This window comes from Hippocampus guttulatus, chromosome 21, assembly GCF_054856545.1.
Source record: "Hippocampus guttulatus isolate MCC_2025c chromosome 21, RoL_Hgut_1.0, whole genome shotgun sequence".
Lineage (NCBI taxonomy): Eukaryota > Metazoa > Chordata > Actinopteri > Syngnathiformes > Syngnathidae > Hippocampus > Hippocampus guttulatus.
This window is the reverse complement of record NC_141281.1, coordinates 12,855,891-12,876,973: the sequence shown is the minus strand read 5'-3', so window position 1 is coordinate 12,876,973 and position 21,083 is coordinate 12,855,891. Positions and strand designations below refer to the sequence as shown.

Sequence of the window (21,083 nt, the reverse complement as noted above, 5' to 3'; positions counted from 1 at the left end):
CTCCTCAATCTGAGGCTGGACTTCCTGACGGACCCTCCTCTCCAGCACCCCTGAATAGACCTTACCAGGGAGGCTGAGGAGTGTGATCCCTCTGTAGTTGGAACACACCCTCCGGTCCCCCTTTTTAAAAAGAGGGACTACCACCCCAGTCTGCCAATCCAGAGGCACTCTCCCTGTTGACCACGCGATGTTGCAGAGGCGTGTCAACCAGGACAGCCCCACAGCATCCAGAGCCTTGAGGAACTCCGGGCGGATCTCATCCACCCCCGGGGCCCTGCCACCGAGGAGCTTTTTAACCACATCGGTGACTTCAACCACAGAGATAGGAGAGCCCACCTCAGAGTCCCCAGGCTCTGCTTCCTCCAAGGAAGGCGTGTTGGTGGAGTTGAGGAGGTCTTCGAAGTACTCTGCCCACCGATTCACAACGTCCCGAGTCGAAGTCAGCAGCGCCCCATCCCCACTGTACACAGTGTTAGTGGTGCACTGCTTCCCCCTCCTGAGACGTCGGATGGTGGACCAGAATTTCCTCGAAGCCGTCCGGAAGTCGGCTTCCATGGCCTCACCGAACTCTTCCCACGCTCTGGTTTTTGCCTCGGCGACCACCGAAGCCGCGTTCCGCTTGGCCAGTCGATACCCGTCAGCTGCCTCTGGGGTCCCACAGGCCATAAAGGCTCGATAGGACTCCTTCTTCAGCTTGACGGCATCCCTTACTGCTGGTGTCCACCAGCGAGTACGGGGGTTGCCGCCACGACAGGCACCAACCACCTTACGGCCACAACTCAGATTGGCCGCCTCAACAATAGAGGCACGGAACATGGTCCACTCGGGCTCAATGTCCCCCGCCTCCCCCGGAACATGGGAAAAGCTCTGTCGGAGGTGGGAGTTGAAACTCCTTCTGACAGGGGATTCCGCCAGACGCTCCCAACAAACCCTCACAATACGTTTGGGTCCGCCAGGACGGACCGGCATCTTCCCCCACCAGCGGAGCCTACTCACCACCAGGTGGTGATCAGTTGACAGCTCCGCCCCTCTCTTCACCCGAGTGTCCAGAACATGCGGCCGCAAATCCGATGATACAACTACAAAGTCGATCATCGAACTGCGGCCTAGGGTGTCCTGGTGCCAAGTGCACATATGGACACCCTTATGTTTGAACAAGGTGTTCGTTATGGACAATCCGTGGCGAGCACAGAAGTCCAATAACAAAACACCACTCGAGTTCTGATCGGGGGGGCCGTTCCTCCCAATCACGCCCCTCCAGGTCTCACTGTCATTGCCCACGTGAGCATTGAAGTCCCCCAGCAGAACAAGGGAGTCCCCAGCAGGAGTACTCTCCAGCACACCCTCCAAGGACTCCAAAAAGGGCGGGTATGCTGAGCTGCTGTTTGGTGCATATGCACAAACAACAGTCAGGACCCGTCCACCCACCCGAAGGCGGAGGGAGGCAACCCTCTCGTCTACCGGTGTGAACCCCAATGTACAGGCACTGAGCCGGGGGGCAATGAGTATGCCCACACCTGCTCTGCGCCTCTCACCTTGAGCAACTCCAGAGTGGAAGAGAGTCCAACCCCTCTCGAGAGAACTGGTACCAGAACCCAGGCTGTGTGTGGAGGCAAGTCCGACTATATCCAGTCGGAAATTCTCTGCCTCACACACCAGCTCGGGCTCCTTCCCTGCCAGAGAGGTGACATTCCATGTCCCAAGAGCTAGCTTCTGCAGCCGAGGATCGGACCGCCAGGGTCCCCGCCTTTGGCTGCCGCCCAGCTCACATTGCACCCGACCCCTTTGGCCCCTCTCATGGGTGGTGAGCCCATGGGAAGGGGGACCCACGTTGCCTCTTCGGGCCGCGCCCGGCCGGGCCCCATGGGTGCAGGCCCGGCCACCAGGCGCTTGCCAACGAGCCCCACCTCCAGGCCCGGCCCCAGAGGGGGGCCCCGGTGACACGCGTCCGGGCAAGGGAAGCCTTGGTCCATATATTTTTCTCTTCATAAGGGGTCTTTGAGCCGTGCTTTGTCTGGCCCCTCACCTAGAACCTGTTTGCCATGGGTGACCCTGCCAGGGGCATAAAGCCCCAGACAACTTAGCTCCTAGGATCATTGGGACACACAAACCCCTCCACCACGGTAAGGTGACGACTCACGGAGGGGGGCAAAGGGCCCTAAAGATGAAAGTCCACAGGCTGAGGTATCGCGATGCCATTTGAAGCCACCGAAGAGGTTTTCGTCGCGACCGTTGCCTCGTCCCCATCGTGTCGGGAAGTTTGCGCACTTGTGTAGAGTGTGAACAAAATGCGGAGCGCCGGCATCGAGAGAAAAAGCGGGACCGCTTCGGACCCTCCGGAGCCGTTTTGGCCTCAAGTTGTCGCACGTCGAGCGCAGCGAAATCGTTTGGAACGTTCGTCGTACCCTCGTGTCCGCATCCTTTTCAAGACGGCGCGAGGACATTGTCAACTGAGCCTCGCTCGGCGTCGTTCTTTTGTTTGTTGACGTTTTTGCACGCGTGTGTTTTTCAGCGTGTCTGTTGGGACAAGGTCCGGACTGCGCTCTGATTCAGTCCAAAGACGACGACTCGGACTGGGAAGCGGGGCCGCCGCCGCCTCCTCGGCACGCCGACGCCTGGATGCCGACAGGTAGCCCGTCCGTCTGCGCGTCTGCTGTCCCTCAGGGAACCTGCTCGAGCCCTTTCACCTTCTTAAGAAAGCCTTTTGGCTCAAGTCGACGGGAAAAGACATTCAATGTCACTCAGCGAAAGGCGGCGCGTGGTTACTGCGCGGCCAATAACGGGCGCGTGCGGGTTCTCTTCAAGCGGCGAGTGAACGCTTTGCCTTGTCTTTTTTTTTTTTTTTTGTTGCTCGTTGCACTCCAATGCAGCACCACAGACTATCTGCGGCTTTTCTTATCTCGCAACACTTTCTCCTCTGACTTATGGACGCACACTTCACACTCCGCTACGCACAACACCGTTGCTTGTGTGTGTGTGTGTGTGGGGGGGGGGCTGCGCGCATTCCCAGATGCCGTTTGTCACATGCTCTCCGAGGTTACTCTGCTGACGAATGAGAACGTGGCGCTCTTAAATCAGGCAGCCAATCATGTACGAGACAATGTGAGCGAGGACACGCAGACTGTCCTACTCGCTCTGATTCACATCCTCCTCGCCTTTCTTCGAGCAGGCGTCTATGCCTGCGCACGCGTCCGTGCGTGTGTGTAACTAATTGCAACCGATGGAGGCTATCGGATGACACACAAACACACGCGCGCGGAGCAGCGGGAACGAGCGCAAACTATTTTTTGTGCGCGTGTGCGCCGCTCCCACGACGACGCCACCGGCGCCATTTCACTTGCTACTGCAGCAAGTCTGAATTTCAAGTTGCACCCGCAGTGTAGTACCACCTTGCGCCACAACAGGCCAATATGGCAGCACCGACCTCAATCGGATGCAGAGATCCGGTGTAACGAAGAGCAAGAAGATCCCCGACTAAACTCCGGTAATTGCCCTCGTTTCCACATCGTTGCCACGCGGCAGAGAGGTGAAACGCTCCGGCGCCGAGTCGTGACGGCGTGACTTGACCGCTTGTACGCGTCACTGCGCCGCGCGTGTCAAACGGGCGCCGCTTGAAGTTTTCCATGAGGCGGAGGGCTCATTTCATCCTTGCTTGTTGCACTCTCTCGCTGCGCTTCCTGGAAACAACACACACACACACACCCGCACCAGAGTGTGCGTATGTTGTTCCGTTTCTCTCTGTTGAAAAGATGCATTTGTTTGTTGAGGGCGGCACGCTCAAATTGCTCGTTTGTCTCATTTGCACACATGAGCCCCGAAATGAACTTCCGCCAGCTCGGGAATGCCATACAATGTGGAGATACAGATATATCTTTTTTAATGTTTGTTTTTTTTCTAATTTCTTCTTATTTCACTTGACCGTGCTGACATTTTGAATTACTATGGCAACCGCAACGTTTCTCAGTCGGTCACACTGCTGCGCACACTCATTGATTTATTCCGCTGTGTGTGAGTGCGCGCGTGTGTGTCTCCGCAGAGTTCGGGCTATATTAATATTTCTAATAGGACCGTTATCAGCTCGCCGCCAGCCGCACACAAAACACACAGACGCGCGCGCGTGCGCTCAAGCTAAGGCTCGAAGGCAAACCCTGCCATATATACACACAGCACACACACACATGCACGCGCCGGCTGCGTGTTGTTTATTTTCCTCCCGCAATGTTGGTATGGATCAAAGAGACCCGGAGGTCAAAAATCAAAGATTTTTAGTGCGCGCGCGCACACGCATCGGCGCACACGTTACCAAGGAATTGTGACCGAGGTGGCCTGCAACCGAGCTTATTCTCGGCGGCGGTGAATCCTTTTCCACTTCGGGGGCGGAGCCTCGGCTTTCTCGCAGGGCCGCAAGCGCTGATGACGGCCCTCGCGAGCTTTTGCGATCGTCGGCGTCTCCGCCTTGTTCCGGTGTTGCGCGGCGGCCGCCGCTCGCGCTCGCGGCGGCGATGACGAGCTCTTCCGTACTTTGGAAGGAGTCGGCCTGCCTCGCCTTTCAAATCCCGCTGCCCATTTTGCACACGCGAGTGGGTTTGTTTCGTTTTTTTTGGGGTGCCCTTGATCGACGCGTGTCGCCTCTTTGACCGTATTCCCCGTTTTGAAAAGGTCAAGCTTTCAGTGTGTGCCGGTCAGCGGTCACGAGTCTTTCCCGTCGTCAATTTTCTTCCGGGCAACTTCGAAGTTCATCATCGGCCGCTTGCAAAGAAAACGAGCCGTCCCTTTCAAGAAAACGAGGCTTTTTTTTTGTTTTCTTCTTTTGCAATCCTTCTCATTGGCTTGCAAGCGGTTCAGGGTGTCCCCCGATGTACTGCCCGAAGACGGCTGGGATAGGCTCCGCCTTTGCCGCCTCTGTTCTGTTTCCAAACAAACAAAATGCTGTTTTTATTCCCACCACACGGTTATCATCCCGTCAGACTCCAATGTGGGCTCGTGCCTCGGTTTGGCCGGCGAAGCTTCTCCAACAGGGTGGCGCCGCACGCTAACGTGACGCGCCAGCTGTCAGTCACGCGTGACTTCTTGCGCACAGGCTCCTCCCCCTTCGTGTTTGCCAACACCAGCGGTCGCGGCGCCGGTCGGCGCGCTCGTCTGCTGATGTCGCCGCTCAAAGAGAACGACACGCACTGCATCGGTTTCCTCTTCTACCAGGACGCCACGCTCAACGTCTACGTCAAAGGTACGGCCGCGCCGCGCGTCGCGCGGGCGCCCGGAGGCTTGAGCGCGTTCCCGTTTGTCGCAGAGAACAGCGGTCCCCTGGCGCTTCCCGTCTTCAACTCATCCGCGCACGGGCGCCGCACGTGGAACGCGTTGGAACTGGCCGTGTCCACGTTCTGGCCAAACCTCTACCAGGTCACTAAACGCGCACCCCAAAGGTCGGAGGCCATCCTGCCGCTACGCGAGTGACGGTGTTGACCGCTCCGTCGACAGGTGGTGTTCGAGGCAGTCGGCGGCGGCTACGCGGGGGGTGTGGCCATCAAAGACCTATCGCTGCAGGGACACCAGTGCAGTAAGTACACGAGGCTCCGCCTCTCCCCCCGTTGCCTTCATTCGTTGGTTTGAACACTTTGAACGCTTTTGCGTCGTTGCGACGAACGTTGCCGTTTCATCTCGAAGCTCGAACGTGACTTTGGCCGGATGGGCTAAAAGCTGCTCTGTGTGTGCCTTTTAAAGCGAGCGCGCCTCACTTCCTGCACATCAAAGGTGTGGAAGTGAATGCGGGCCAGGCGGCCATCTTTGCATGCACGGTGAGCGGTCGCCCTCGCGACGACGTCCGCCTCCTCCTGCAGGTAGGTCACGTGATGATGATGATGATGATGATGATGATGATGGCGACGGTGCTTTTGCCGCTCCTGATGGTGGTGATGCACGGAGAAAAAGAGATCCTTTCGTGACGAAAATGGGCAGAAACAAATGTTGCCGTCTTTTCCCCCAAAAACAAATGAGATGTGTTTGTCGAACACGCTATCATCGTGCGCTCCCGAAAATCCAGTGCTGGTTTTTCCGTGTGCGATCGTGAAATGCCGAGGCCGTTGACGGTAATGATGATGATGATAGCGACGACGCTGACGATGAGGATGATGTAACGAGGACGCTCGACCGCCGCAAACACGTCTCGTGCGCCCGTCAGGGCGCGAGTGGCCGTCGCACCGTCGCCACGGAAACCAAGCCGGTGAACTCGCGGCGTTACGTGGCGACCTTTCACGTGGACAACGCCACCAAAGAAGACTCCGGCCGCTACCGCTGCATCGGCCAATCGGGGCACGGAGTGGGCGTGTCCTCCTACGCCGACCTCACCGTCAAGCGTAAGAAGTTCTCTTTGGGCGCGCTTGTACGCGCGCGTGTCTCGGAGACGGCTAAGGGCTCGCACGAATGACCCCGCGCACTCGCACGCACGCGCACACATCCTACGATCCATAGCCGTTCAAAGCCGATTGAACTGTCACTCAAACGCGCAAATGTGTGCGTGCGTGCGCGTGCGCGAGTGAAGTGGGTCAAGAGGAAGTAGAGCAGCACCAGCGGGGATTGTGGGTAATAAATTCCAGGTCTGCCGCATGTTGCCGAAGGTCACAAATATTAATTATGTCTTCAACTTCTTCCTTCCTTTCCCTCGTCACGAGACAGCGAAGCGCATGCGCGCGCGCGACTCACCCGGGTCTCGTGTGTCCCTCAGAGCCCCCCGTGCCCATCGCCCCCCCTCAGCTGACGGCGGTGGGCGCCACCTACCTGTGGATCCAACTCAACGCCAACTCCATCAATGGCGACGGTCCCATCGTGGAGCGCGAGGTGAGCCGCCGGCGCCGCCGGAACCGGGACTGGCCTTGCGCGTTTTTGGGAGGTGGGGGGCCCTCGGTTGTGAAAGAAACAATTTCCAACGCCTTGTCCCCGCACGATTGCCTTTGATGAGCGACTCGCCCCGACGAATACGGCAGTCGGCTACGAGGCGTGGCGTCTCGCTATCCGGCGGCGTCCTGACAACGGGCGTGTGCGTGCGTTTCGCGCTCAGGTGGAGTACCGCACGGCGACGGGCGTGTTGATCGACACGACGCCGGTGGACAAGGCCACCCACAAAATCGGCCACCTGGACCCCGATACCGAGTACCGCATCAGCGTGCTGCTCACCCGGCCCCTGGAGGGCGGCACGGGAAACCCCGGGCCGCCGCTGCGCGCTCGCACCAAATGCGCAGGTGAGAGCCACGCGTTAGCTAGCCGCCAGTCACGCGCTCACTCGGCCGAGGACGGAATCGTCGTCCGTTCGTGTTCGCGGATCGTCCGCCCCGCTCATTTGAAAGGATGCAAATTGAAAGAAAAAGCCGAGTCAACAAACGAATCGACGATTCATCAGTCGCACGTACATTTGAAGGAATCCATTTGAGCGAGCCGTAAGATGACGACCGGAAATGTTGCGGCAGCGCTCAAGGGAAGAACGGCGCGCGGCGCGGGAAGTGCAAAGGCCCATATCTGCGTTTGCGTCGTCTGCGTCGCTTTGCCGTCACGCCGTTAGCACGATTAGCGCCAAGCCGCAGTCGTCGCTGATTAGAGGCAAGTTAGCGGAGCCTGTCAGGTGGCTAACGCTCATCTGCCGGATCGTTCAAATGCCGAGCCGCATCGGGCGGTGCTAGCGCTGCGCTCGTTAGCCGCTCATGGCCGCGGCGCACACTTCGGCAAGCGTGCGTGCGCGTGCGTGTGCGCAACAAATGAGGCGTTGTACTCGTATGGCTGGTTGAGGCTATGATTATTGTTGTTGATCTTTTAAAACACCACACCATTCTGTGGTTATTTATTAGCGCACACGCATACACAAAGCGCTCTCCAAACAAAATGTTGTCAAGCTGTTGCAAAAATTTGATGGCTCTTTCCTTGTTAACCCAACACGCACCCCATAAACAAATTCACCTTTGGGAGTTAATTTGTGTGTGTGTGTGATTGACAATTGGGGGCCCTTACACACACACACACACACACACACACACACACACACACTCAGCGTGATGATTTACGCTCTGATAACATTCGTCTGTCATCAAGTGACTTTTATTTATTCATATTACTGCACATCAATTATACAATCCGTGTGTGCGTGTGTGTATGTTAAATAATGAATCAGGGTGTCCATCATACAAGCTTTGTGACTTAGAGCCCAGTGAGGCGACTCAGTGCGACGCCGCAGCTCTTGGCTCTTCTCTTTGTGCTTTTTCTTCTTCTTTTTGATTTGCTTGAACATGCTCATTATTTGTGGTCTCGCGTGCGTTCCCGTTGAATGCCTGAAACAGAATCGGCTCGGGCCCAGAGACGGCACGACGCCGCCTTCGGGTTGCGCAAGCCCTATCGGAAATCTGTCTTGCCCCCGCTTGAGCCCCTCCGGCATTTTTCTTTTCTTTTTTTTTTGAAATACACTTTTGAAGTGATTTTTTTTAGACCCGCCCTTTAGCAGGAGAGGGGAAAAAAATCCCGCCACAATAGGTGGGGGAAGTTGACCAGATCACATGGACGGAAGAACAGACACGAACGCCACTTGAGGAAGGGCTCACAATGACGCTCAAGTTAGCATCCGTAAGTAAACGAGGGCGAAATCATCTGGCGCGCGCGCGCGTGTATGAGCGGAATGCAAATGAGCGGAGAATTGTGTGGGAAGTCAGTGAGTCATTTCAAAGTAAAACAGTTGAAGCCCTTTCAAAAGGGAGCGCGCCTGCGCCCGCGCGCACGGAGCGGTGCGCGCGCGGGTGTTGACATCCATTAAAGTGTGTGTGCGCTGTTTGTCGAGGCTTTTAGAATATCTCATATCAATATTTCACTGTCATTCTTTTTTTCACGTCACATTTTCACGCTCAACTCGGCCAGCAAACATTTGAAAGCTTTTTTGACCTTTTTTTCTGACTCACTTAGATTTCTTCTTCTGCTTCTCGACTTTTATTACTTGGATTTGCAACCTTTTACGCATCGCTTCTCATCACACTTTTTTTTTATTTACATTCACATCACTCACTCTAGCTAGGCCTCATCTAGGCATGTCTGGATGTGAGAGTATGCTTTTGTGCATATGTATGTGTATATATACAGTAGATATATATATATATAGAGAGAGAGAGAGAGGAGAACCATTTTATGCTTTTATTCTCACGGCTGTCTTCGGGCAGTCGGCGGGGCACACCCCGAACGGGTCGCCAGCCAATGGCAGGGCACACGCGCTCACACCCGGGGACAATTTATAGTCTTCAATCAGCATGCCATGCATGTTTTTGGAATGTGAGAGGAAACCGGAGTACCCAGAGAAAACCCACGCAGGCCCGGGGAGAACATGCAAACTCCACACAGGAAGGCTGGAGCCGGGATCGAACCCGGTACCTCCGCACTGTGAGGTCGATGTGCTAACCACTGGACCACCGGGCCGCTGCGTGTGTGTGCGCGCTTAGCCGAGCTCGTTAGCGAGTGCAAACAAGACGGATGCTCTCACATGGCATCGGCAACGAGTGTTGAAGACGAGGAAGATGAGGCCGAGGCTGTTGATGAGCAGGAGGGGGGATCGTGATGAAGGTAATGAAGGTGACGCGCTAGCAGCTGCACGGGCGAGTGAATGGCACGCTAATTAGCTTGGTGACAGGAAGCCACGTGCTCAACGCGCACAAAAGACACACAGCTGTCTTCCACACATGCACGCACACACAACCCCTCAGCTTCTGCGTGTGTGCGTGCATGTGCGAGGACAACAGGAAGTGGTCTGAAAATGAAGGGCTTGATTGACTTTTCACTTGAAAAAAACGATGACAGGGGCAGCCATCTCTTTCTCATCATTTGATTGAAATGTCAAACTCAAATTGTGGAGTGACGCGCGCACACACACACGCGCGCGCGCGCGCACACACGTATGAGGGAAATAGTCCAAATGTATGAGATTGTGTTAAGGGTTTATGAGTCACGTGATCCTTGGTAATCCCTCCTTGAGTCCTTTATTTCCATCTCGTGCGTGTGCTTTTGTCTGTGTGTGTGTGCGCGCGCGCGGGCCTGCTTGCGTGTGTGCACACGCGCGTGCCCAAAGCAGCGCGCTGGCATGTAAGAAGAAACAAAAGCAGCCCTAAATATAAACATAAAGGCGCACATTTGCATGTTTGTCGGAGAATCTCGAAGACGACGATACCATTGTTCCTTTAAAGGCCAAAGTTGAAACACGCCACACAGTTGAAATCCAGCAAGCAGTCCAATGTAGCAAGCGAGACTGTGTCGAAGGCGGCCGCTCCTCAAGGGCAACTTGTGACGGGGTCCTCGAACGCAGGACGGCAAACAAATAACTTTGAGCAGACCGTTCCGGCAAATGGCCGGAAAATGTCTCGAGTGCTTTGGAGACGGTGCTCGCGAGGTGGACTTGCTAGTCAGTCCAAATGAAAAGTAGGCTTCCGAAAATAGAACTCGAGTATTCAGTGAAAACAAGCAAACAACTTGATTTTTTTTTTTCCCAAGAAAGTGTGAATACAAAAATATGAAATGGATATTGCCCAACAAAATCACTTTGTATGTATGTGTGTGTGTGTGTGTGTGCGTGCGCACGTGCACATCAGAGCCACTGCACGGTCCACGCGGCCTGCAGGTGGCGTCGGTGCGCTCCAAAGAAGTGACGCTACGCTGGGACTCGTTGGGCTACGGCGTGACACGCTGTCACCGCTACAATTTGACGCTGCAGTACCGCCTCCGGCCCGCGGGGGCGGCCGAGGCCGAGGAGCGGCGAGAAGCGGCGTACGAGGCGCGGGGCGCGGCGCCGCAGCACGTCCTGCGCGACCTCACGCCCTTCACCAACGTCAGCATCAAGCTTATCCTCAGCAACCCCGAAGGACGCAAGGAGAGCGAGGAGCTGCTGGTGCTGACGGACGAGGACGGTACGACGTGATTTGACGGGCGAAAGCGGCTCGAGAGCTTCGCTCCGCGCCCTCGGACGTGAACTCGCGTGCGGTCGAGGGTTCCCCTCGCGCTCGCGCTAACGCTAACGCGAATGCCTCGGCAGTTCCCGGAGCAGTTCCGCCGGCGTCCATCGGGGGCAGCGGCTACGAGCAGCGCATCCGGCTCAGCTGGGCGCCGCCGCTGCAAACGTACGGACGGATCCGCCACTACGAGGTCGGTCGGCGGCGGGCGCGTTGGGGAAACGCTCCGACGGGAAGTGACGCGTGCGCTTCCTCCCGCCAGGTCTCCTTCAAAGCCCTGAGCTCGTTCGACTCGGACGTGGACCTGAGCAATCAGAGCGGGAAGGTCCTGAAGGCGGCCAACGAGACGGGTCACGTGTTCGACGGCCTCTTCCCGGGCTCCACCTACTCCTTCACAATAAGAGCGGCCACCGCCAAAGGCTTCGGACCGCCCGCCGTCACGCAGTTCACCACCAAGATCTCAGGTGGGGGCGGCGGCTCTTCGGAGCCGGATCCGGCACGCTCGCCGGCGATCTCACCTCCTCGCACTCGCAGCTCCCGTCATGCCGACGTACGAGCGACAGCCGCCGATCAACCAGAGCGACGCCACCGTCACCGTCCTGCTCCGGCCGGCGCGCGGCCGCGGCGCCCCAGTCAGGTGAAACGCACACAAACGGGCGTTCCTTACGCGCGTGCGCCCGCGCCTTTCGTCGGCGCGCGATCGCGCGCGGTGCCCGACGGCAACGAGCGGCCGCGTCGCGAGGAACAAAAGCGACGGCGGCCGCAAACGCGCGCGCGCGCGGCGCGGCTTGAAAGAAGCGCTTTGGCCCGCCACTTGCCGAGTGACAATTTGCGCCCGATCAAAAGACCAAAGTCTCAAATGTTCCACGGCGGCGGTCCCGAAAAGCTTTCGAGGCCAGGCCGCGCAGGATCCGCGCGGCCTGGCCTCGAAAGCTACCGCCGCCGCACCGGCCCGCTAGTAAAGCGCTTCTGTCGCCTCGCCGCCGCGGCCAAACGTGTTGCGGCTCCAATTCGGATGTACGCGTGCAGAGCCATCTCATTGTCAAATAATTCAAATGTCAACATGTCCTTTCAATCTTTCATGCTTTTCTCATGAAAACTTAATAAAGTGGAAGATTGATGCCGTTCAATATTTCAGCACGCGCTCGTGCGATTTAAGCGCAAAACTCCACTCCAAAGTTTTTCCGTCACACAAACAAGTTGTTTTTCAGGAGGTGGCCGAGGTCGCATTCTAAAAACACGCACGCCCGCTTCACCGAAGACTCGAAGTCGTCCCGAGCGGGCGGCCGCTTGTTTGTCTAATTGCGGACTGCGATTGGCCGGCGGCCACTTGTGGGCGTGCCTTGTCCCGACATGCCCGTGGCCCGAATGATGATGTCATCCTAAAAAAAAAAAAATCCAAAAATGACTTTTTTTTTGTGTGTGCGTTTGTGAACAGAGAGCAAACGGGCACAGCAGTGAACCGCCCGCTAGCTAACTAGCTTACCGCTAAAGCTAATTTGTGTGTGTGTGTGTGTATGCATGCGCGCAGCAAGTACCAGGTGGTGGTGGAGGAGGAGCGCCCCCGCAGGCAGACGAGGGGCACTGCTGAAATCTTGCGCTGCTATCCCGTCCCCGTCCACTTCCTGAACGCCACGCAGCTCGACTCGCACTACTACTTTAGCGCCGAGCTAGCCGTTAGCCACATCAACAAGCCCACGCCGTTTTGCGTCGGTGAGGACCGCGCCAACACTTCAATGAGCAGAGCGATGGCGGGGATGTTGAGGAGGACCAAGATGTGATGATGATGTTCAATTTGAGGATGAGGATGATGGTGGTTGGAATCAAGAGAACGATAAAGATGCTATCGTGTGTTGCTGCCTAGGTGATAACGACACATATGGAGGATTCTGGAATGTTCCTCTACTGCCTCACAAGAGTTACGCCATCTACTACCAGGCAGTCAGCAGTGCTAACGGGGTATGCACGTACGCGCGCATGCACTCGTGTGAGCCTTTAACTTCGACTCCATCTGGTCCCCATAAAGGCATAAACCTCGAAAAACACACACACACACACTTGGATAGGACAGCAGCTCCTGCTAGTTTGTGTGTGTGTGTGTGTGTGAGAGAGAGAGAAAAGAGAGAGATAATTGTTTACTACACACACACACACACAAGATGTTATTGTGTTATGTGTGTGTTAATTATTGACGCTTGGAGGTTTAATTGGGGTGTGTATGTGTGTGTGTGTTGAATAATGCAGCGACAGGAGAGCTTTTCACTGTCTCCACACTGCACACACACACACACACACACACACACTGCCGTAGCGAATGTGCGTGTGGGCATGAATATGCATGAGCTCTACTGGTTAATTTGTCATCTGTTTGTTAAAAGCAGAAAGACACAAGATGTTCCGTCTCACTTTGCACCCGGTCACAGTGTCAGTGTGTTTGTTTGTTCGTGTGTGTGCGTGTGTGTGTTGGCTGTTAAATGCCACAGGCTGAGCCGCAGCCATTTTCCTTCTGTCCATTCTGTTTACAACCAGTGTGCGTGTGTGCGTGTGTTCTCTCACAGGAGACAAAGATTGACTGCGTCCGCGTGGCCACTAAAGGTAATGCAATCTTGACTTTTATTTTGGTAGGTTCCAAATATGTTTGTGGATTGAAACCCAAAAGCAGGCTTCATGGCGGGGGGTGAACAAAGACAAAGACTAATGTTGTCCTTCGTGTAGCCTCAGTCACACACGCATGCGAGCGCCTCCATGGATGCGCTGCGAACACGATGCTAATGACCGGCACTCTATGAATGCCGAGGGAGGCATTTGGCTGAGCAGATAAACACGCTAAAAAGTCTGATTTCCCTGATGATGGACAGACGCGCACGCACGCACGCACGGCGCTTGACTATTGTACCTTTAATCAGTTTTTATTGGTGCACAGTTGTGGCGTTTAATGACACCGGAAGCTGATTGGGTGAAGCTCCCCTGGCAGCTGTCAGTCACACTGCAGCAGCCAACCAGCCGAGCGTGTCGATTTGCTTGGACTGTGGGAGCCTTGGCATGTATTGCGCAATCACACGCATCCCGAGGATTTTTTTTCCCCCTGTTCTCTTTGTGGCTCACCACGCTAACAGAGGTGTGCGCCCAACGTCCCTTTGCTTTGCTTTCTCGGGTCTGGTTTGGATACTAACAATTTTTTGGGGCTCCGGTTTGATCGGTCGGCTCCAAACGCGTCAAACGCGGGCCCGCGTTGGCAATCGCCGCCCGCGGCGACGCCTTAAGCCCTCGCGCCGGACCGGACGACGGCCAGCGAGTTGCCCCGAGATCCGCCGCCGAGTTGCGTTTTTCAGCCGACGACGGCCGCCGGATTCCAAAAAGAAAGTGTTCCCGGAGGTCCGTGGAGGCGGAGCCAAATCTCGGGAGCCGTCGCCAATGCGGGCTCGGCGTCCCCGCGCCCGTCGTCGCGACGGCGGCGCCGCCGTCAGGACGTTTTGTGCACGTCTTAACCCTTTGCGCCGCCTTTCCGCATGCTCTTTCCTTCCTTCCTTCCTTCCTTCCTTCCTTGTTTCCTCGCAGCCGCGATCATCAGCACTCAGCTCAGCACGCCGCACGCCGCCCTGGGCTTCGGCCCCCGAGGCCCCGGCGACGCCGGCGACAAGCGATTAGCAGGTCAGACGTTGCCCGCTCAAGGCGCGCCGGAGACCCTCGTTGCCGCCGCCGGTTGCTCCCGTGAGCCCGCGCTTCCGGCGAGTGTCCTCGATTCGACGCACCGGTAGAAAAAGCACACGCCGCTGGCATTGAAAACCGAATTCGAAGCAAAGTAGCGCGCGGACGACGCGTGTCGGGGGGGCGGCTCGCGGTGCGCACGCGTCGCCAAATCCACACCGGCCGCCGGCGAAGGCTTGACTGCCCGCAGCGGATTTGCCGCGGAGCGGCGCATCGCGCCATCCGACGGCGGCGTTTCGGTCCCGCTCGCTTTGTTTGGATTTGCAAAAAGAAAGTCGTGGCGAGGAGGCCCGCTCGCTCCGATCCGGCGAGGACGACGCCGTCGCTTTCCGTCCGTTGCTGCCAAGCGGACAACTTGCAACTGCCGCGCTCGCTTTACGGCGTGACCCGCGTGACCCGCCGTCCATGCGGAATAACGATTCCGCCTTCCTCGCTTCGGGCGGACGGGCGGCCGTCACCAAAGCGGCCGAGCCCGTGCGCCCAAAAGCAACTCGAAATGGAGGAAGTTCATTTTCTCAGCGGATTTGCTCGTTTTGCAAATGTCGTTTCAGTTCAAGTTGCGAAATAGAGAAGAAAAAAAAACACCCGAAAAAATCCCGCTGCCCTTTGAGCTTCATGTCGCCAACACATTTTTCTTTGGGCGAGCGTCGCGCCAATGGGTCTGCGCCCCGGCGTGTGCTTTTGAGTGTCTCGCCGATTGCCAAGTCGCGCCGTGGCGCTCGCAAGACGAGCGGCTCGAGCGCTCACGAGCGCGCGCGTGCGCTTTCAGGCGCGGCCACCAAAAAGCCCGAACCGGATCACGAGAAACAATCGGACCGCACGGTGAAGATCGCCGGCGCCGTGGCCGGCGTCTTGCTCTTCGTCATCATCTTCCTCGGGCTGGTCCTCCTCATGAAAAAACGGTAAGCGGCACGACGGAACGGGGGGGGGGGGGGGAGGGGGGGAGTCCCCGTGAAACGCCGCGCCGACTTTTCTCCCTCTCTCGCGGACGCGAGCTGGCGGGCGGTTCGGTCTCCGCCCGCGTCTTCCCATCGCGGGCGCTCATTGATGTTGGCGGGGCGTTTGCGAGCGCACGTCGCCGTCGGTCGAGTAAAACTCGTCACAAGCTGTTGATTTTCAGTTTCCTTCTTTTTCTTTTGTTGTTGTCATTTTGTCTCCCATCAAGGTGACTTTTTTGTTTGTCGGGCCCTTCTTCAACTGGAGTAAATGAGCACAATTCCTCTTTCGCTTCATTTGTAGGAGCGCATTGGCCGGCACGTCACGTTTGAGCGAGTGTTTGGATGTTTGTTGTCAAAGGAAGAGGGAAATGTTTGTTTTGATTTCAAACCATCTTTATGGGCCATTGAAAGCGCACAAGACATGAGGGGGCGGGGTCAGCGGCTGGCCTCGGGGAGGCCGCATCCACGTGCGCGCAGGTCTTTTCATTTTAAAAGCTGCTCTTCATGCACGCGCGCCCACTCGCGCGCACACGGATATAGATATAGGACCGTTACCTTTTCCATCTACAGGGCAGAGCCAAAAGCGTGTGCGTGTGCGTTCTCAAAGTGAATCGGACAAATGGATGTTTTTATTTGCACACTCGGAATAGAAAGAGAAAAAATACACAAAGCTTTTAAAGTCGACTTGAAGGTCGCTTTTTTGTATGTGCGCGCACACACACACACACACAGAAATCAAGAGGAGTTGCTTTGAGTGGATGAATGGATGTGGATCGTGTCCTGGTGTGTGTTTTGAACTGTGGTGCGTTTCTTTGGGATGCCAACAGGAAGTTGGCCAAGAAGAGGAAGGAAACGCTCAGCTCCAGACAGGAAATGACTCTCATGGTCAACAATTCCCAGCACGCAACAATGGTGGAAGCGCACGCGCAAACTCTCAATGGACACAGTGAGTGGCTCTCTCTCTCTCTCACACACACGCGCGCTCACAGTGTCAGCCTGATGATGACGATGATGATGATGTGCGCGCGTGTGTGTGTGTGTGTGCGCAGCAGTGTCATCCGCGTCGTCCTTCACCATGAAGACAAACGGCAGCACGATTCCAAAGTGCTACTACGCAGGTAACGCTTGACTCTTCAACCAAGCAAGACATCCTTTGTCCCCTCCGCGCACCTTGACGTTCAGCGTCCGATGATCTTCCCATACTTGTGCCTGCAATTAACCACCACTTCTACTTGTGTGCGTGCGCGCGCGCTTCCGGCAGACGCGTCGGTGCCGACCGCCATTTTAGGTGAGCCGTCTTTTTTTCCTCTTTTTTTTTTTTTCTATCCTGTAAGACGGGAAGTAGACAAGTGAGACAGGAAATGGCCAAAGAGACGGGCTCGCTTGCCTCCCTCCCTCCCTCCCTCCCCGCTTGCTGCTCTTGGCTTCTTTGTGGAAAACGCTCGCTCCATCATTTCTTTCCCTCACGAGTTGCTTTGATTTCAAGTCCGTTTGGCCGTTTCATCGGAAAGCGCCGAGAGCGCGGCCGTTGCTCCGTCAGCTTCCGTTCGTCACTCCGTCCCGCATCCGCTCCGTGTCCGCGACCTCCGACCTGTGCGCGGACACGCGCTCGCGTGCCCCCGCCCCCCCCTCCCCCCGCAGTGCCAATTAGGACCCGCACGATCCGTCGCCGTCTCGCGTCCGACGGGAACCTTTCCGTCCGTCGTCACTTGGATGCGTGGGCAATTTTGTTAGCTCGCGCCGTCGCTACTTGCCGCTGGCGACGCAACAACGGCAAATTCCGTGATGTCGTACTTGTGCGTCACTGTCCTGGCATGATCGAGCCACGCTTAGTCACCACCTATTTGTGTTCTTTTGTATATTTGGCCATTCCTTTTTTTTTCTTTGCATGTAAAATGTGTGTTTATTTCATTTCATTTGAAGAAAACCACTGCGTGCGTGTGGTTGCGTGTGTGTCTATATCTATCTATCTATCTATCTATCTGTCTATCTCTATCGATGTAGATATAAAGACAAGCTATTTGGCGACCTAACATTTTGTCCATCTAACACGTCGCTAGTCCAAATCAACTTTGATCCGGCGCTCAACGCTCCTTGGGACGCTCACTCCCGCCGGCCGATAGCGCGCTCGGTTAGCTTCGGAGGGGAAGGCCGATGTAGTCCACTGTGTAAAAATGCGCGACGAGTGAGCGAGGACTCGGGAACGATTCATGATTCGGAAGGCAATCGCCGCTTATTCCGGACTCCCAGTTCCCCACGAAGGTCGTTTTAGCCAAGGAAACGGCAATCAAAGTAGCGCCGTCGTCGCTCTTTTTGCGCGCGGCGAAGCGGGAGCCTTCGCTCCGGCATTCATCGCGCGTTCTGTTTTTCGGCTAGTCCGCCGAGATGAGTCGCATGAACTGAGCTAGTCAAGGTGGCCGCGTGGGCGAGGCTAGTCGAGGAAGCCCGCCGCCCTCAGAGCGAGCGGGCCGGAAGAAGACGCTTGCGGTCGGAAAGATAGCCCCGCTTTGCGTCGGTGCTAGCCTTGAGGCCCGAGCTCCAGTTATTGCTTAAACCTTGTCTCCTCTCTCTCTTCTTCTTGACATCTTCGATGTGTCAAAGTTCCCATTCATGGTAAGTTGACGCAGCATTCGGAGCGAGGGGTGGGCGGGATTTCACCCGCTGAGCGCATGGCACCGCGCCCGCCGCCCTCTGTGATGTCACCGATCCACTGCGATCGCTCGCCGTCGTGGTCGCGTTATCGCGCGCCGTCGCCTCATTCATCTCATCGCCTTTCCCCGCCCCTTTGTCGCGATCGGTCGGGTCGGAAGCCGCGCAGCCGATGAGAGCGGAGAGCTCGGTGACTCGCGCGTGACCTCGGGTCTGTCCGCCGAAAGCAGATCGCCGCGACTCTTTTCACGCGCGAGCCCAACCCCCAAATCCGCTCGGGGCGACTTCCGGAGCCCGCCTTTTCCCGGATCGTCTGCTGAATCCGGACCGGTTTGTGGATCTGAACCGAGGGTGGATTCGGATCGGAACCTCTAGCGGATCCGGCCTTTTCATCGATGCGATTCGGCACCGCGCCCGGACCGCTCTTTGTTCCGGACCGCCAACCGGATCCGACCCAGAAAAATCTGGTTCGGTCAGTCAAAGGAAAACAAGTGCAGCGTGAAAAGAGTTGATGCATATCTGCCTCGATGTGAGCCCAAGGGCGAGTTTGCAGTTTTTGGCCTCGTTTCACCCGTCAGCCCGCCGTTGAGTCTCTGATCAAAGTCTTCTCAAATGCCGGCGTTCTTACGGACGCGCAAGTCCGTCGTCGTCAACAACCGCCTTAGGAAGGCTAAGCTAGCATGAGCGCCGCGAACTAGCCAGTGGTGGCCTAGCTGCTTTGTTGCCAGCCTGACTTCTTTGCGGGACTCCCACGCTAAATGTTTGTATCGTGGAGGAGACCGCCCGGCGGATCCGTCCCTAATTGCGCGTGGCTTCCGAGCGCCCTTTGCGCCGCCTCCGGTTGCCCGTCTTAGTCAGAGCGCTTTGCAAAGGCGGGATATGGACGTTGTTTTTCGATTTGTATCGCACGCGAGTTTCAGCAGCGCTCCCGGAGCCCAAACTCACAGGTCAGCGCCACGGCGAGCTCGAGTACGAATGACTGACGCTCGATCGCATCTTCTGTCTCCGATGGCTCGATCCGACTCTGGCGCACCGTTTCCATTCATAAAAACTGCTAACTCCTCCATCGATGTGACGTGTGCGCGCGCGTCGTCGCCGCCGCCGCCGTCGTCGTCGTTGTTGTTGTGAGGTCCGGCAAATGGCATCGTGCGGCGCACAAACCAGGTCCGGTTTGCGGTATTTGCCGCCGTCGCCGTCCGTTGACGAGGTCTGCGGCTTTTGTGTGGGTTTTTTTGCGCGGCAGACGAGCTGAGCGGCGAGACCGGCGGCCTGGTCCAGAACCACCTGAAGCAACGCGAAGCGGAGCGCGAGCCGCCCCCTTACCGCCCCGACCCGGCCCAGATGCACCCTGCCGTCCGCGTGGCCGACCTGCTGCAGCACATCACGCAGATGAAGTGCGCCGAGGGCTACGGCTTCAAGGAGGAGTACGAGGTGGGCCCGTGTCCACTCGATGTACATGTTGCGGGATGATTCGTCTCACGACCGTAATGATCGACGTGGAGTGTTTCTCCGATTCGCAAGTGTTAGCGAGGAGAAGAATAAGAATAATAATCCCAACCCCCTTGCTTCTCCTCTCTTCATTCATCCGATGGGACAGCTGAACCAGGTAAGACGGGTCACGCCCCGCCTCCTCGTCCGCGACACGCGCTCGTTCGCGGCGTCCTTCATCCGCGCCTTCGCCCGCGCGTCCGTTCACGTCCCGGTCGTCCGCTCGCTCGTCGATTCGCGGCCGCTCAAAAAATCGGGTGCGCATGCTCGCTCGCTCCGTTGAACGACATCTCGCGGAAAGTCCCCCCCTGCGTAAGGCCGCTCGGCTCGGCCGGCGGAGGCCCGCCCGCGTGCCGGGGGCTCGGCGCAACGGCGCCCCCCTGCGGTTTGAGCCGCCCAACGCGACGGGACGCCCGGCGTCGGCCTGAGCCGGCGCACGCACAGATGGCCGCTGACGGAAGTGGGGAACAAAGGAAGGGAAGAGAAGAAGAATGCGAGGAGAGACGCTTTTGGGATGATGTCGGCCTCTCTCTCTCTCTCTCTCTCTCTCTCTTTCTCATCTCCAAGCACTCCAGTGCAGTGGAGATGAGCCTTTCTTCAGCGACTTGTTGCAATTGACGGCCGGCTGGCTGACTTTGCGTTTGTTGCGTTTGTGTGCTCAGAGTTTTTTGGAGGGTCAGTCGGCACCTTGGGACTCAGCCAAGAAGGACGAAAACCGAATGAAAAATCGCTACGGAAACATCATCGCCTGTACGTACGCAAACACGCCGGCTCGTCTGTTCTCCCCCGACCGCGCCCCCTCCTTCCAAAAAGCAAAACAAAACATTGTCGTGTGTTTTTCAATTAAGAAAGTCGCACTCTGTAACGTTGTGCTTTTACAACAACAGCCACGGCAAAATTCTCGAATAAAGGAGAAACGCGGTGCGCGATGATTTCACGCTTCAATTTGTTTGGTTGTGTTGCTCCCTCTAGTGCAGGGCTGTCCAAAGCCGGTCCTCGAGGGCCACTGTCCAGAACTATGCCGATTCCGATAATCAGCGTGGTTCCGCTGCTGCTTTCGAGCCCTCCGGGACCGCAGATGGACACGCCTGCTCTCGCGTGTACCACCCCCCCCCCCCCCCATTGCCACCAAAACTGGCCGAATGCCGCTTCATATTTGGGAACTTAGAGCCTCGTACCGCGCTAACCTGCCTGCGTGTGTCTGTGTGTTGTAGACGACCATTCTCGTGTGCGTCTGCAGCCTCAAGATGGAGACAAGGGGTCAGACTACATCAATGCCAGCTATGTCGACGTGAGTAGCACACACACACACACACACGCAGGCACAATAAATAGTTGGTTG

The 21,083-nt window shown here is 56.8% G+C and overlaps 1 protein-coding gene across 9 annotated transcripts in view; it reads left to right on the top strand.

The window, feature by feature from the left end:
* LOC147187243 (receptor-type tyrosine-protein phosphatase mu-like) overlaps nt 1-21,083 on the top strand; it is a 32,014-nt gene that overhangs the window by 6,091 nt on the left and 4,840 nt on the right. Inside the window, exons 2-25 of one of the 9 annotated variants that reach the window (XM_086102347.1) lie at nt 2,513-2,629; nt 5,081-5,227; nt 5,291-5,400; nt 5,479-5,557; nt 5,722-5,837; nt 6,179-6,353; nt 6,722-6,834; nt 7,055-7,235; nt 10,602-10,916; nt 11,042-11,151; nt 11,221-11,422; nt 11,493-11,595; nt 12,490-12,671; nt 12,823-12,917; nt 13,517-13,553; nt 14,517-14,609; nt 15,436-15,568; nt 16,432-16,550; nt 16,657-16,722; nt 16,866-16,892; nt 18,206-18,217; nt 19,497-19,684; nt 20,404-20,491; nt 20,956-21,032. In XM_086102347.1, coding sequence (XP_085958473.1) covers nt 2,513-2,629; nt 5,081-5,227; nt 5,291-5,400; nt 5,479-5,557; nt 5,722-5,837; nt 6,179-6,353; nt 6,722-6,834; nt 7,055-7,235; nt 10,602-10,916; nt 11,042-11,151; nt 11,221-11,422; nt 11,493-11,595; nt 12,490-12,671; nt 12,823-12,917; nt 13,517-13,553; nt 14,517-14,609; nt 15,436-15,568; nt 16,432-16,550; nt 16,657-16,722; nt 16,866-16,892; nt 18,206-18,217; nt 19,497-19,684; nt 20,404-20,491; nt 20,956-21,032 — 2,885 coding nt within the window. Of the gene's footprint in view, nt 1-2,512; nt 2,630-5,080; nt 5,228-5,290; nt 5,401-5,478; nt 5,558-5,721; nt 5,838-6,178; nt 6,354-6,721; nt 6,835-7,054; nt 7,236-10,601; nt 10,917-11,041; nt 11,152-11,220; nt 11,423-11,492; nt 11,596-12,489; nt 12,672-12,822; nt 12,918-13,516; nt 13,554-14,516; nt 14,610-15,435; nt 15,569-16,431; nt 16,551-16,653; nt 16,723-16,865; nt 16,893-18,205; nt 18,218-19,496; nt 19,685-20,403; nt 20,492-20,955; nt 21,033-21,083 lie in introns of those variants that run through there. The other 8 variants (XM_086102346.1, XM_086102352.1, XM_086102349.1 and 5 more) reach the window with 8 other exon arrangements.